Source organism: Triturus cristatus, chromosome 7 (assembly GCF_964204655.1).
Source record: "Triturus cristatus chromosome 7, aTriCri1.1, whole genome shotgun sequence".
Lineage (NCBI taxonomy): Eukaryota > Metazoa > Chordata > Amphibia > Caudata > Salamandridae > Triturus > Triturus cristatus.
In genome coordinates this window covers 641,894,728-641,910,632 of record NC_140590.1, presented here as the reverse complement: position 1 = coordinate 641,910,632, position 15,905 = coordinate 641,894,728, and the positions used below count along the sequence as shown (strand labels likewise).

The 15,905-nt window shown below is 44.9% G+C and overlaps 1 protein-coding gene across 1 annotated transcript in view; it reads left to right on the top strand.

Annotated features, from left to right (window-relative positions):
- CACNG4 (calcium voltage-gated channel auxiliary subunit gamma 4) overlaps positions 1-15,905 on the top strand; it is a 539,024-nt gene that overhangs the window by 417,266 nt on the left and 105,853 nt on the right. The window contains exon 3 of the mRNA XM_085614416.1: positions 15,130-15,270. Within this exon, the coding sequence (XP_085470542.1) occupies positions 15,130-15,270 (141 nt within the window). The remainder of the gene's footprint in view (positions 1-15,129; positions 15,271-15,905) is intronic.

Below are 15,905 nucleotides of genomic sequence, written 5' to 3'. Positions count from 1 at the left end.
TCTAACCTGGAAAGAATGGCTGACTGAATAACAACCTGCCGAGTGTGGGAATCAAAAAATCCAAGAAATGATTTGAGCCCACGTAAAAGCTCAAAGCATGTGCCTACCACCGATTTCACCTGAGTTTTGAAAGTCAAAACATTGTGCACCCAGACACCTAGGTTTTTTACCGCTATGGGATTGAAGGTGGGCTTTTTAGTCTGAGTTAGGTATCGCACCCCCTGAAAGGACTGAATTACAAAGATCAGTCATGGTGAGAATGACTTTAGCTGCTACCTTTTTTAGTTGATCATTGGGGACAAATTAATAGGGAAAACATAGGTGAGTGAGTATAACAATTTGGCAATCTGATTCGCCATAACCGGCTCAAACAGGACCAGAACACATTGCTTGTGATGCTATGGCCACCCATTTTGCTGCCATGGGTTTGTCCTAGATTTTGAGTCAACTCTCCGATTTTATTGTGGAAAACTATCTGATAAAGTACTACACAGCTCTTATGAGGGCGAGACACCACACTATTTACCGCAGCCAGAGGATGAACTATTATGTTATATAGTTTGAATACTACTCTGGTGGGTTTCCTTTTTCACTTAAAATATGATTGTGGTAATACACTGTTTAAGCTAATTTAATTATTTTTTTAACTGTTGCAAGGTTTTAATATGTGTTTCCAGTATCTGGATAACTTTCTCCACAACCTTTCACTTCCTTTACAGTTTTGTTTGTCTTCTTTGAAACCCTCTGTATACCAGGGAGCTGTAGGCAGCTTCTTCTTTGGATGGGGAAGTTTTTGAGGGAAATTATTGTCCAGTGATGTGAGTATCCACTCATTTATCAGGTTGGAATTAACATCCGGGTCAGATGCTGCCAGTGAGGGGGAGGTGTGGCTTATGCGCGTGCTCCACACCTCGCAGTCAACCTTCCACCAATCTCACCCGAGTATGAGAGACTAAGGAAGAGCATTTATACTTTTGTCTTTACAAGCTAGATGGAATGAGGTTAACTTATTTTCAGGCCATGTCAACTGTGTCAAATTCAATGTTGGATGGGTGGCAAAAAACAAAGATCCAGTCTATGTCAGATGAGTGAGGGAAGGAGTCCTTCACATGTTAAGCTTCCTTATCAATTACGTCACCAACGTGCAAACGTTGGGAGAGGATGTGGTCTGACGGCTCGACTGCCGACGTTGGAGCTGGGAAACCAAGGTTCAAGTCTCGGGGTCGTGTCCACATCCGGTGATTCTGGGCAAATCACTTAATCTCCCGGTGCCTCCCACAAAATGAATGTGTCCTTGTGTAACGTAACCGGTGCTCATGTAAAGCGCTCCAATACCTTCAGGTCGAGTTCATGCTATATAAACCTGCAAAAAAAAAAGACAAAATACTGAAGTTACTCAGAAGTAATAAATTGTCGGAGTTCGATGGGCATTTAATTATAGCTTCTAGGAGACAGCCAATAAAGATATGCACTGGTCCTGGTGGTCTGTAGATTAAGATATATTTAATCACAGAGTGGTGTGAAATCATATTAGTACATTTATGATATTCTGCGTCCGCAATGAGGGGGTGCTGTAAGAGGAGCCATGTTTCAGTGATGATCAAACAGTCCAATTCACGACCCTCGACGAGTTTGTTTATTTCCAAACAGTTTGACCAAGGAAAGAGCATTACTATATATAATTATGGACTCATGCCTTCAACTGTTCAAGAATACTTGTAAACAGTTCTTTGTGGTCTCCAATATCACCTGTATATTAATCCTAGAATAGACTGGGATGTGACATTTTGGACCAACTGCACTTTGTGTTTGAGGTGGATGGGCAGGCTTGATGTTAGGAGGGTTTGGACACATCTTTCCTTGAGGATGGTGGGAGGAAAGGAAGGATCTTCCTAATGAATGACAGGAGGAGAAAACAGTAAGTTGTGAGAGACTTATTGTGTTTCTCAAAGTTGAGTTTGGAATCCTCTAGCTCGACGTTTGTTTACAATGTTTATTTGGTGTTGGTTTCATCAAGGCCAGCTCTAGAGAAGTGCGACTGGTGCAGCCATACCCGGAGCTGACCTTGGGGGACACTGTCTTAGAAATAACACGGGCTTAAAAGCACTGCTGTAGAGACTCTTGTATGTCCAGCAGTTTTCAGGCAACAATAAAAATGTCCAGAGAACACTGGGGATTAATTTTCCTGCTGGAGAGAGATCAGATTTTTGTCTAGTGGGTGTTTTGCCTCCTCATAAAGTAGTGCAGAGGGTTAATATGCTTGCTGCACAGAATGTGTACCATGCAGATCATATACATGTGTTTTATGTGGATAGCTCAATGGGTTACTGATTTTGTCAATGAGATACTTTTGCTACTTACAGTTCATAAATTACAATCCTAATATAATACAGTTGTTTTTCCCCAGTCTTTCATTATCCTAATTTTGCTTAAAAGGGTTCACTTCGGTAGAAATACAGTCTTATTTGTAAAGCCAACCCCAACCATAGAGGTACAGTTTAAATCCTGAGTTTGTGGTTCTCAAGACCAAACACTCTTAAAATATACTAACTAGTGGATGATATGTGATTCTCACACCTTGTAATCAGCATTGTCTTATGTAACTATTGCTACAGACTGATTTACACACATATGATTAATTGTCTCTGTATAATGTGTGTGTGATGTAAAGTGCTCTGAAACCTTATACAGGTATGAGTGTGCTCTAAAACAAATGAAATGCATGTGAGAGAGGGGCAATGGAGAGTTAAAGGGCACTGTTGAAGTGTGATAGTGAGGGAATCCAGTGAGAAGGAGGTCAGTTGGACGCCAAAAAGATTGTCGCACTGGGTGCCACCAGCACTAAAGCTGGAACTGAGTGTCATCATGCATTTATTACTGGGTGTCAGACAAGGCTATAATTCATAGATGTTGAGATGAGACAGAAGAAAGCAACTAAGGGGGTTAAAATGACAAGATAAAAGAAAGTACCTACTAACTCTTGGGATACAAGTGGTAGCATGTCGAAGGCTGAGACAGGCGAAGAAAGGCACACACAGGGAGGACCAAGAACAAGAAAAAAGGAATTAAGAATGGAGCAAAAACATAAACTTAGGCCATATGTATGTACATGTTGTGTTGCTTTTGCACCATGCAACAGGGTGCATGCGCAACGCAACCCTAAAATGCAATTTATCAAGGCCCACAAGGCGACCTTGCGTGGCCCTGAGTGGCTTGATAAATCCATATAAATGCAACGCAGCACAAATCGCTGCGTTGAGTTACTTTGCCCCAGAAAGGCGTTCCATGGGTGAAGCATGGTTGCTCCCACGCAACACCCATGGATTTTGATGCATTCCCAGATTTACCATTACTGGTAGACCTTGAAATTCACCAAAATGCTACGCCTTCCCAGGGGAGACGTAACAAGGAGAAATATATTTCTCTTCATTTTTTCCTGTTTCTACGTGTGTTGCATTCTACAGCTCACATAGAAAGAGGAAAATGCCTCAGGGGATTGTTTTTGTGCAGGAAGGTATTTGGCTTACAACGCAGGCACCCTTGCACCATGGTGCAAGACTGCCTGCGTTGGCTCTATCTAGGCAGCACATTGCTTGCCAGCGCTGGGAAAAGGCGGGAATGCGCGTATTGTGTTAAATACCGCGCATTCCTGCTCTTGCCCTGTCACACAGCGCAAGCGCAGCGAGGTGGCTTGCCGCTCTGCGTGACTTCTACATAAATATGCCCCATAGGTACTGTCCCACCACCCCAGGCTCTGACGGGCAGGTTTGATGTGGGTCTGTGGCGCTGACTGGGTTATCAGGAGGAAGTATTTTTGCAAGCTAGTATAAAGTATACGATACCACCGCCACTCAAACACTTTCATCCATCTTTGAACGCTGAACCCAGAGCCAAAATTATATATCTGAGCACCGCAGCCTTTGTGGCTCATCACACTCTGGAAAGAAGATGCGTTCATGCTGTACGCCTCGGATTCGTAGAGTTCCAGGGACCCTGCGCATTTTCTATTTTTTGTTTAATACACCGGCCAACTTGCGGAAAGGAGGAAATGTCGGTGTACAGCAGTTTACAAGAGACGCCTCCATGCTGCTGCTGTCGCTCTCAGCCGCGCAGCTGCTTTGTGTGTGGAAAGCCGCAGTTGGCTGAGCCGGCTGTCACTCACCGGCGGCTCGCAAAGCTTCTGAGCAGGGAGTGATGACTGGTTCAGTCAAGATGCTACAATGCGTCGGTAAGTGGCTAGAGCTGTGGTAGGGTGCTTGATAAGATGGAACTGAAAGTCTGGGCTTTTCATCAAAGCTGTCCTGAATTCTATACTTTGTATGTGCAGTAGTATAACAACAACCCTCGAAGTTAAGCAGTTTTTCTGGTTTAATATCGGTCTTCTTCATTTGGGGCGGTTGTGGAAATCTTAATAGCACACCCTGACTCATTGTGCCTACCTGCCCTTCATATTGATTGCTTTATGCGGATCACTGCAAGCTGCCTGCTTCCAGTACCACCACTAATGGACACAGGAGGGTGCCAGATTGCAACAAATGCCTTGTGGTTAGAAGAAAGGGAGCCCAAGAAAGAAAATGACATTTTTCCTGGAGCCCGAAACTCTTCTCTGGAGCTGCTTTCATGTAATAGTCAGTTTTAACAGAAGGAAGCATGCAACAGATTTACAAACACCTGTACTTTATGTCATTGTTGTGACGTCACTTGTTCACGTTTATCAAGAAAAAGGCAGCAATACTCGTTAGAAAGTTACAGTGCACTTCTACCATCACAATGTCTGGTGTCAGATCCTTCTCAAAAGCCACCTAAATTTAAAGGAACACAGTTCAATAAGTGTTGTACTAGTATCAAAGGGTACAGACATTAGGCGATCGTGTTCTTCAACGTACTTTAATACACACTAAAAAGCACACTAAAAGTGCCCTTTACCTGCCAGACTCAACTCACCGACCACCATTCGTTTCTCACCCCCCCCCCCCCCCCAGTATTCCCTATACCCGCAGCCTCACGCAACCACAGCACATCCACTCCAACACAAGACACACACAAACTAGCATTCTCCACCGAAACACATGCATCATCAAGCAACCACAACACATCCACTCCCAACAAAAGGCACACACAAACTTTCTCCCCTAAAACACACGAGGCCTTAAGCACCCACAACACATCCATCCCAACACAAGTCTTTGGAGTCATATACTGAGTCATAGTTTCTCAATGGGGAGCCTTTTCTTTCCCGATCATTCAGTGGTATCTCACTACCAAATCCTTTTATGGTCTGCACTCTTGGGAAGTGGAGGCAGCAGTCCTTAATTTGCCCCAGAGGTTTCCGGTGCTCACCACCGGCACACAATTGTCAGCACTGGCACTAGTGACAGTCTACCACATGGTGGCACTGTCTGTTGAAGTTTGAAAGGAGCACAACAACTGTGTTTATTAAGTCAATTTGCATTTAAAATTAATAATACCAGCCGCTCACCCCATTGTTATAGTTTTGTGTGGTATGAAATAGTCTGAATTGTCAGACCTGTAGGGGTGCAAGGGTTAGGTGTTATGTTGGCACTGTCATTGGTAGCACTGGCAGGCCCATTGGGGGGTGCAAGCTGCAGTAGCATTCTAAGAAAGGCCCCAGCACCTATTTTTTTTTTCAAATTAAGCACTGGGAGACAGTGACCTTTAAATCAATAATGGAGAAGAGAGGTCCCAACTAATCACACTAAGAATGGAAGTCAGAGTCCTCATATGTGTGTTGTATGTTTTATTTAAGCCACCATCGGTTTTTTCTTCAGCACATACATGAATTCAGATGAATTCCCACCCTGCCACCAGCCATATAGCCTGTGTTGAGGCCTACCTATGAGGCTCCCTGATATTGTGACAATAAAGATGAGAGGATACGCACCGTGCACTGCGTGAGAGATCCCATAAAGTATGCTCATTTTTCGGACCACAGAAGCAGTACGAAGTGATGGTGTGCACGGTGAAATGTGACACGGTTAAGGTTTGTGAATGTTCGAGAGAACCCTCAAATACACTAGGGGTGGGCAGAATTTGTGAAATCCACTTTCGCAAATTATCGCGAAAATGTTAAAAATTATCGCAAACATGCGGAAATATCGCGAAGATGCGGAAGTTTTTTTCCCGCATGTTCGCGAGATTTTCTGCATGGCTGCAGCTCGCCAACTTACCCATGTGGTTACTCGCGGGCGCGGCCATCTTCTTTTCAGTTGTCTCGTGGTGCATGATCGCGAGAAGAAAGACGTGATCGCGCGACGCATGACGTCACTGCGGGCACGAACTGTCGCGAGACAGCGCAAATGGCTAAAAACAATACAACATCTCATGGAGAACGCGACCGGATCAAGAAAACTTGTCGGCGAATGCAGGGATTCAGGTAAGGCGATCGCGCGCGCGCGAGAACGTATTATTTTACAGCGCGAGCAAGAAACAAATTATCGCCAAGCTGCGGAATGCGGAAATTTTGACATTTTCGCGCTTTCCGAGGAACGCGAAAATGTCAAATTATCGCAATTTCCGCGAACGGAACGAAATTTTAGCCCAGGCCTAAAATACACACACTATGACCATTATTACTTCACTCCTTTTTAGAGCACTATTCAGGGCAGCAACTTATGCAGATCTCCACCAGATGCATGATGGGTGCTATGTAGAGGAGGGAATGATTACATATCTAAAGAGCACCTGCTAAAGAGCTGTACAGTTGTGAAAGACTCGGTACATGACACACGGGTTGTTCTTTCTTAGTGTGCTGTGTAATGTTTTATAATACATGGGCTGTGTTCCATTTGCGCATGTTACCCTTAAAGCAAGGGAGTAGCCAGAAAATGTTAAATAACCCCCACTTGAACCATACCTCAATTCACACGAGCATGTGAAAAGGTCAAACCAACCTCTCTTAGCTCACTATCCCCCATTTCATCCTCCATCCATCCATGTATACATGCATCCTTTCACACTTTCACCTATTTATACACCCACCTCTCCATGCAGCCATCTATTTTTCTATCCATCCATCCTTTCATCCATATTTCTATTTTTCCATGCTTCATTCTATGAACCCTTTCACATATTGATCCTTTTACTCTCCCATTCATTCTTCCACGCGTCCATCTATTCTTCCTTTCACTCTTCCATCCTTCCATGCACTCTTTCATTCACTATTCCTTCCTTTCACTCTTTCTTCATCCATTCTTCCACCAAGCTGCCTAATCTTCCATGCGTACTTCTATGCACCCTTTCACCTATTCATCCTTTCAATGTTCCATTCATTCTCTTACGCTTCCATTCTTCCTTTCACCTTCCCATCCTTCCATGCACTCTTTTTCACCATTCTTTACTTTCACTTTTCCATGCTCCATCCTTTCATCCATCTGTCTATTCTTCCATGCTTCATTCTATGAACGCTTTCACCTATTGATCTGTTCACTCTTCCATTTATCCTATTAAGCTTCCATCTATTCCTCCTTCCACTCTGCCATCCTTCCAAGCACTCACTTTCACTATTGTTTACTTTCACACTTCCTTCCTATTTTTCATCTTTTCTTTTCTCTTTCCTATCACGCTTCCTTTCTCCTCTCGTTCTTTTTTAAAACTTTTTTTACCTGTCCATCTTTATTTCTCATGCTTATTTTTTTCTTTCTCGCTTTTTTCTCTCATGCTCACTTTTTAGGTCTCGCCTGACGCAGCGCATGCGCTGGTCTGGTGAGACTTATTGAGAGGGCTCCAAAAAGTGCTACCAGGCCGGCCTAGAGCTACAGTGCATGTGCGCGGGCGCACGCGCTGCGCTTTACCGTGATTACTTTCACTTTTGCGGCCCCTTTGATGTTTGATCGTGATCGCGATCACTTTCGCGGCCGCACGGCCGCTTGTTAGAATTTGGCCCTGGTCAAAACATTGTTTGGTTGGATTAAATGTTTCCATGTTGTTGCTTTGCATACTAAATGACATGGGCTGAATATCATTTTCTTTCATTCCTGTTCCATGGTTGGACTAACTCTGTCACCCTTTCTGACATTATTATTAGGGCGCAAAAGTGGGGATAACAAGATAAGCTTTTCTTGAGAGCTACAAATATTGAAAAAAAGATTACAGCAGAAGCTTTGCACATGCTTGCACGTCTTGTGATTGTCCGCCACCTCTTCGGATTCTTCTGATTGTCTTGGCTTGTTAAGAAGTTAGATTTCGGAGGCTGCATCTCTCTCTCTTACAGCACCACACAACATCAATGCAGCACATCGTTCAATAAACCAGCACCATTTCACCGGCTGACGTATTGTCAGAGCTTTTCCCTCCGGTTTGTGGTCCGCGCTACAAAGACCCATTAGTGATCACCCTATAAGAGAAGCTGTGCTCTCGCAACAAAAATAACTATGCCGCCGGCTTTGCTAAGGGGGCCTGTGAACATGTATTTCCCTGATCCTTTTGTCGCATTGCTGCTGTGTGTTTAAACTGTTGTTTTATCATAAATGTAATAAACTGACGCAAGAGCTACAAATAAAGCAACTTTCCTCCCGAACCGAGGCCACTGCCTCGTCAGGCAAGCCATGCACAGGTTCAAATGGCTTAAATCACTTCAGCCCTGTAATTTCCATTATCTGGGGGCTTTGATTACCACCCCTACATGGCACACGGTAGTGCCACTTTTTGCAGCGACTCCGGGCGGCATGAGCATCAGCTCGAGGAGTGGCTGCATGGCACTTATTAATGGCTCCCCACTCTACCCGTTGGTGATAGGATGGGGTGGTATCTGTAAACATCACAGACCCCACCTCACCCTATGAAGAGTGGCGAAAGGGTGGGATTCCCTTATCTCCCAACCTCCGAAAGCCTCACCGGGCCACCGTCACCCATCGTTACTAGGCTGCTGAAACAATAGGTAGGCAGACGGCAGTGGTGAAATGTTGCTTCCTCAGAGACAGAGCTGTACCTGGGGGCTGGTGACAAAATGTGTTTACCTTTAAAATCCGCTGTTGTGGCATCCTTGGCAATTATTCATTACTAGCCGATGCTGGTTCACACATTGTCCGAGTTGTTTTAGCGCGAGGGAGGGCGAGGGAGCTCACAAGTGTTCGAGTGCCAGTGGCTGCAATCACACCTTTCATGTTTGAATTAGCTGTCAGTTTTGTCTGCAAGTCACCCTTGATTCGGCTAGGATGCCAGAGTGGTGTTGGGAGGGGTCGCTTCTTTTCACACATTTTAAGGTATTCATAGAGGAGAGCAACATTTCACACGTGTTTTTAGGCGCAGGCTCAACGTTGTGTGAGTCTGGGCAGATCATTTAATCTCCTTGTGCCTAAAAAACACAAAAAGGAATGTGTCCTTGTGTAATGTAACTGGTGCTCATTCATGTAAAGTGCTCCAATACCTTCGAGGAGAGTTTGCGCTATAGAATACTAAAGAAAACAAGCACTGGCATAGCCAATAGGTCTCGCTTTTGGGACCTTATAAGTGTTTAGCCATGCAACAGTTGATGTTGTTGCACCAAGGATATTGTGCTGCATAACTAAATACTTATAAGGTCCCAAAAGCGAGACCTATTGGCTATGCCAATGCTTGTTCTATTTGTAGCTCGTTATTTTCGTCAAGTTTCATTATTTCTCTTTCACGATTTCCTTGAATGTAGATGTCAGGGATTGTCCACGCCCCTCTGCCATAGTAGTCCCTAAAAGTATTATTTATGAGCATTTGGTTTGCAGGCAGAAGAGGCCCATAAATATGTAATGAATGTATCAGAGCCCCCACTTAAGCTGCGAACGTGTGTGTGTGGGGGGGGGGGGAGTGGCGGGGGCCCCAATGCATCTGCCTTAAATGGACCTTAACACACAGTTGCAACTTCCTGCCATGTGTCCGCCTGCTGTGCTGTGAAGACTCATCTTTTCAATGAAGAATGGGAATGCAAAAAGAAAACATTTCAAGCAAGATTATACATTTCGTCGAGAAGCTGAAGATGAGGGTAGAGGGACAGTTTCAGAGTAAAAAGTACCAACATGGCAGAGCGCAGGGCAGGGGAATGCGGAGGGGAAGAGAGGCTGAATACAAAAACACGAGACGACAAACCTGGGAAGGAGCAGGACGTGAGCAGCTGTAGAAATGCACACCAGGGAAGCAGATAAGGCTGAGGACAGTAACTGAGGTTACAGTAGGACAAAGCTTGTCAAGAAGCTATGGAATCTGGCGACGGGGCGTGCCCTTTAACCCCGCTCCTTGCCTCGTTCCTCCGCGTAGCATGTGCTTACATGTGAGGCAGAGAGGCCACGCTGGCCTGACTGGCCCTTACGGTTGGTTGGGATGCCATGGTCCAGCCTCAAAGGGTTCCACGGTTACATTCCAGCTGCAACGACCTGCACATGCCTGCACCCCAGGAGGCCCACTCAAGTACCCTTCCAGGAGCACCGCAGGGGAAGAAGGAAGCATGGGATGCCAGCTGTCTGCCAGGGCATGCTGTGCCGCTGGCACTCGGTGCAGTCATCCGCGAAGGGCCCTCAGACCCGGGTACAGCGCCCACCGCAGAGTCCAATCACCCTCCGGGCCGGGTCCGCGATGAGCAGGAGAATGGGAGAGGGAGGGGGAGGGGGTGGACGCTGATAATGAACTGGCCATGGCGCCCGCCTCGTGGAGAGACAAACACACCGGGGCAGTTTCGTTTCTGGAACGAGCGGATGCTGCAGGGACAGTGAACCTGGCTTTATTAACCACGGTGCTGTACAGCCAGGGCAGTTTGCATGCTTCGATAGTGCGTCACACACTACAGAAGGGTGGTTTGTGGCGGTTTACATAACAGGGAAAACACATTTTTTGCATGACAACCGTGTTTTACGCACGTGTAATATGGATCTGCGGGATAATGGTGGTTTTCATGTGAACGGTATGTATTCTGATATGACAGCCAATGCTCATATAGAATTGTATGGCAGGAAGACTGACAGCTTTAAATGCTGCTTCGTGGCATCCTGCCCCTCGTTGTCCATGTCCAGTTAGGGTCTGATCCAGCATGTCGGCCTGCTGATAATACCATGCTACAATGGCAGCCTACACCGGAGTATGGCTTAAAGGGCCAGTCTAGTGGGGTGCTCAGTGGGGCTCGAGAAGGCAGTGGCGCTTACTGTGACGGGAGGCAGCTCAGTGTGCACATGAACTGCTCAAGGTTCCGGAGCTCCCGTCCAGGTCGTTTAGACTCATACACGGGCCTTATTATACGTGCCCAGGCCTCATAGAACAGGGGTATTCATTAAGTTACACATAGTGCCGTGATGCCAGAATCCACAATGCCCAGTATGTAAAGTAAATTTTGCCATGGTAATTTCTACTTGCCCAGGTGCATAGAAAAACTACTGTACTACACACAATATTGTGGTGGTATGTAAAGCTTTACTACTGTATCAGAAGCAGAAGCCATCATCCGGCCTGCTTTGCATCCAATTGTTTTGTATCTCAAACTATTTCTTCACAGGCACAAACACAATTTTTGGCCAATATATCAGAAAAAATGTGGCTGACATATGATGTAAGAAATCAGGTTATTAGCCGCGAAGGACGAGGAGCCTTCACAAGTGATGAGTCAGCGATCCCGCTGTACCCGGAACCAAGTATTCATTTGTAGCACTTGACTCTTACTGGGTGGAGAGGCAGAGCAGTCCAAGGCCTAGTAACCAGTGGCGGCTGGCAACATTATTAAATGGTGTTGGCTGCTGGGCCCACCGTCCTGTGCTCCTCTCCCCACGCCGATCCTGGGGGTGACGAGCAGGAAGGGAAGGGAAGGACTTCCTTCCAAGTGCAGCGCAAAGCTTACCAATCCTGGAGCTGCTCTCATGCTGTTTTCAGCATGAGAGCAGCTCCAGGATTGGTTGGAGAAGGCTAACCCAGCGCTCATTTTGAGGCTGGGGGGCTGTGCCAGCAATCCTCCGGCTGTTTCTCAGCCCTGGGATTGCTGGGTCTGATGTGTGTATGTCAGACAGCCAACATGCGCAGTGAGCCCTGAGAGACACCCTGCATTCCGCAGGAATCTTCACCTTCCCCACCCTCAAACTCCTGAAGGCTGGGCCAGCAGCACACAGAAAAATATAATGGTAATGACCATTTTATTATTCTGTTTACTGCTGCGCTCGCGGAAGGTGGGGCAACACTCTTCCACTCATGTAGAGAAATCGCCACTGCTAGTAAGTGGAGGTGGTGTGGGCTTGAACCCAAGTCCTTAGGCACTCAACAAATAACACCCAATAAATTATTGTTCAGTCAATACAGGCCAACTAGTGGTACCCATTTAGGCCCTCTGAACAAGAGTACCTTTAATACTGGTTGCGAAGAGATGCGCAGTTCTGTGTCGATGATGCATTGCGTAGCAGATGTGATGCAAGGTCTGGCCAAGGGGATGCATCGTGCAGAACCAGTTCTGTTATGCTGCATTGGGCATGGCGATGTCCTTGCATGGAGATGCGTTGGCTCTGATAAGATGCGATGAGCGATGCGAAGTCCTGGCATCGGGAAAGTCTGCGCAGCAGAGGCAATGCGTCAGTTCCTCAGGTGATATGTCAAGCAGCAAAGGTGATGCACAGGTTCTGCAGGAATGCACTGTGGAGGAGATGATTTGGTTCTGCTGGATCCAGAGATGGGCTGTCAAAGCGCCTTCAGGCCCACTTCCAAGAGCTCGGGACAGGGTGGCACCACTGGGGAAGTCAGGACACACAGCTGGCAGGGTACAGGTGCTGGGTTCAAGGTTGTTGGAAGCCTGTTACGCTCCTGAGGCTTCTGATCAGGAGGCCAGCCAACTAGCCCTTGGAGTCATTCTGGGTCCTGGGTTTAGGGATAGAGGTCCTGTCCTTCCCATCTGGGGAAGAGGGCAGCAGGTCAGCACAGCAGGGGCAGCAGTCCTTCAGATCAGCAGTCAAGCAGAGTGGTGATCCTTTTCAGCAGCACAGCAGTCCTGCTCCCTGGGAGATTCTACTGGTCAAGAAGTGTAATGAAGAGTTGGGGTCCGAGGTCAAAGATTTATACCTGGTGCCCACTTTGAACTGGAGGAAGTTAAAAACGTTTCCATCCCCGCCCCCCCCCCGCCCCACAAAGTTTAATAAAGTGTATTGTTACAATATTTTTTTTAAGTATAGCGTTATTCAAATATTTTATAATTAAATTAAACATAGATACTATTTTTATATATTTTTAACAGTAAATTATATTTATTTATATTTTAAACTATTTGAAATTATTTAATTTAAATTAACATTATTTCCTATGGTGTTTCCAGTTGAGTCCCTGTTCTCCATTATTCTTTATGGGAGGGTGCTGCACTACCAGCGTTTGGCTAAGCGTGGGCTAGAATTATTACAGTTTTTTTTTTGTTAATAGTAAGTCACACTTGTACGTGTAATACAGTTTGTGATTAGCCAAAAATAGTAACATTACTCAAAAGTGTGAGAGTACATTTACATGTGTAAATTACTAAAAAGAAACATACGTTTGTGAATAGCCCCACAGGTGTCTTATTAAATAACCCCTTACTTTGTGGCAAATTGCAGACAAAGGCATCCACAAACAACACTGACAGGCAGACATAGGTGTGGTTGTGAATGAGATAATATTGTGTTTTAGGGCAATCTGTTTAAGTTGTCTATTTTGAACTGTTGGACTCTAGTGATATTGAGCTCACGCTCTCAGTGCACCTGGGAGTGAGGTATCTTATTAGGTTTTGAACCCGTTATAAACAAACTATAAATACATCTCTGCAGTAGATGAATTAAACAACTGATTGATCCCAGTAGGAGTGGAATTTGTGACCCACATGTTACAGATACATTGTTGCACTGGTGCATTAACCGAGTGAGCTTTCTGAATGGGATTAAATGGTGGTTCAAGCAGATCTCTCTCCCCAATAGCAGCAGACTACAGCTCACTCCTCCCAAACACCTGTGGTCTCCTGAACCCATGTAGCGTTTCGGTAACTAACCTGTTACCAAATCTCTATTTGGGTTTAGTACATTCAAAAAACACATTTACTGGTGGCAAACCCTACAATTTACTAATTGCAGGGTATGTAGGCAGTAAATGCATTTGTGAATCTGAGCCTTTGCTACACAGGCCACGCCTCTTGGAAAGGATTATTATGTACCCTTCTTTGACCATTTGGCATTTATTTCTAACGAATTGTCATGCAGGCGCTTCATTATCATTAACAACGGTCTTTGGAGTGGTGATATGCAGCGCGAAGATGTTTACAAATTGCGGCAAATGCGAGTAGAAAATAACTAAACGCGAGGAAGAATAAGCGGCGTTCACCGCGTCTCAGACAAAAGAGATACGAAGCGCCTGCATGACAATTCGTTAGAAATAAACGCGGTCAGATAAAGTGCCTTTCAAACAGAACTGAAGGTCTCTGTATTAAGAGATCACCGGAGGTATGACCAGCAGAAGTGTGGGAGAGAGAAATCACAACATTCAGAAGAAAACCACATTATTCAGAAAATAAGGAAGCCCTGATGAGAGTCCTGTTAAAGAAACATTAGGATTCGAAACGCGTCGGCACATCTCTATAAATTGTGCAGAGAAGTTGTGGTTTAATTCTATTTTTATAATTACCAGACGTAGATGCTTTTAAAAAAAAAAAAAATAAAGGTCTTAGAATATTGATTTGGTTTCACACAAAACGAGTGTGTTGGGTCTTGTTTAAATATTGTTTTTTTTCACAATTGTTTGTTAAAGAGTCTTGTGATGTTTTGTATATAGCACGATTTATCACTTGTAAATTTGAAATATTTTATGAAGTGTTTGTTATGTTGACATGAAAAGACAATGTTTTCTTTCTCTATGTGTTAATGTATGAACTAAAAAGATTAAAGATATAAGTAAAAGGTATAAATAAAAATACCGGCATAAATATAAAGATAAAGTGTTTGTCCATGAAGCAGTAATTATATATGCTTTGAAAAATTTGAGGTATAGGCTTATCCCCAGTTATCCAATTTAGTAATACGGCCCTGCCTAAACCTTGTCCTTTGGGCCTAACTCCCTTTGTTTTTCAAATTATTTGAGGGGACAGCATGGTACCTGTGCTCATGTAATTCCCGAGCCAGGAAGGGCCTTACTGATAGCGTCATATCCTTTCTCTCTTGTCTGCAGGCATTGTTCGGGCCTCCAGTGTCTTTCCTATCCTCAGCACAGTGTTGTTAATGCTTGGAGGCCTCTGTGTCGGAGCAGGGCGGATTTACAGCAGCAAAAACAACATCATTCTTAGTGCCGGAATTCTGTTCGTAGCAGCAGGTAAAGTATGTCACTCAAATGTTCATTTATCTCAATAGAAACGTACCAAAACATATTCTTAGCAATGGCAGCGACATACACTATATATACACAATGAGCATGTAAATTCTGTTTTTCTTAAGTCACACCTACAAACAAGTTTAGCTGCCTACTGTACAAGACCTATTTACTCAAATACATTAAAATATATACAGATTGTGGGGTTAGGGTCAGTCCCTTGTTGTTATTTGTATGGCGGCTTTCTTGACTACATAATTTCCATGATTCTTAATCAATGGCTTTCCTTCCTATTTTCCTATTCTTTGTTTCTCCTTCCTCTGGAGCATCTCTTCTTGATTGTGTTCTGATTGGATGGCGTGTGCCATTTCACAATTTTCTTTTTTCTTTTTCTTCTGGCACTCAGTGGAAATGCATGTGTTTTCTTCCTCTCACCCTCCCTCAAGTTCTCCACACCACCACTCTGTATTGTTCCCCCATTTGCCCCCAAACTATTGGGTTGCTTTCCCAGACGGCTATTTTCTTTTTTGAATGTGTGAATCCTCCGCTCCTCTGTTGCTCCTCCGTCCCCTCTGCTGCTCTTGACACTTGGCGCAGTTGATGTCCTACCCCCACCAGCTTCTCCAATGCTCCTCCAG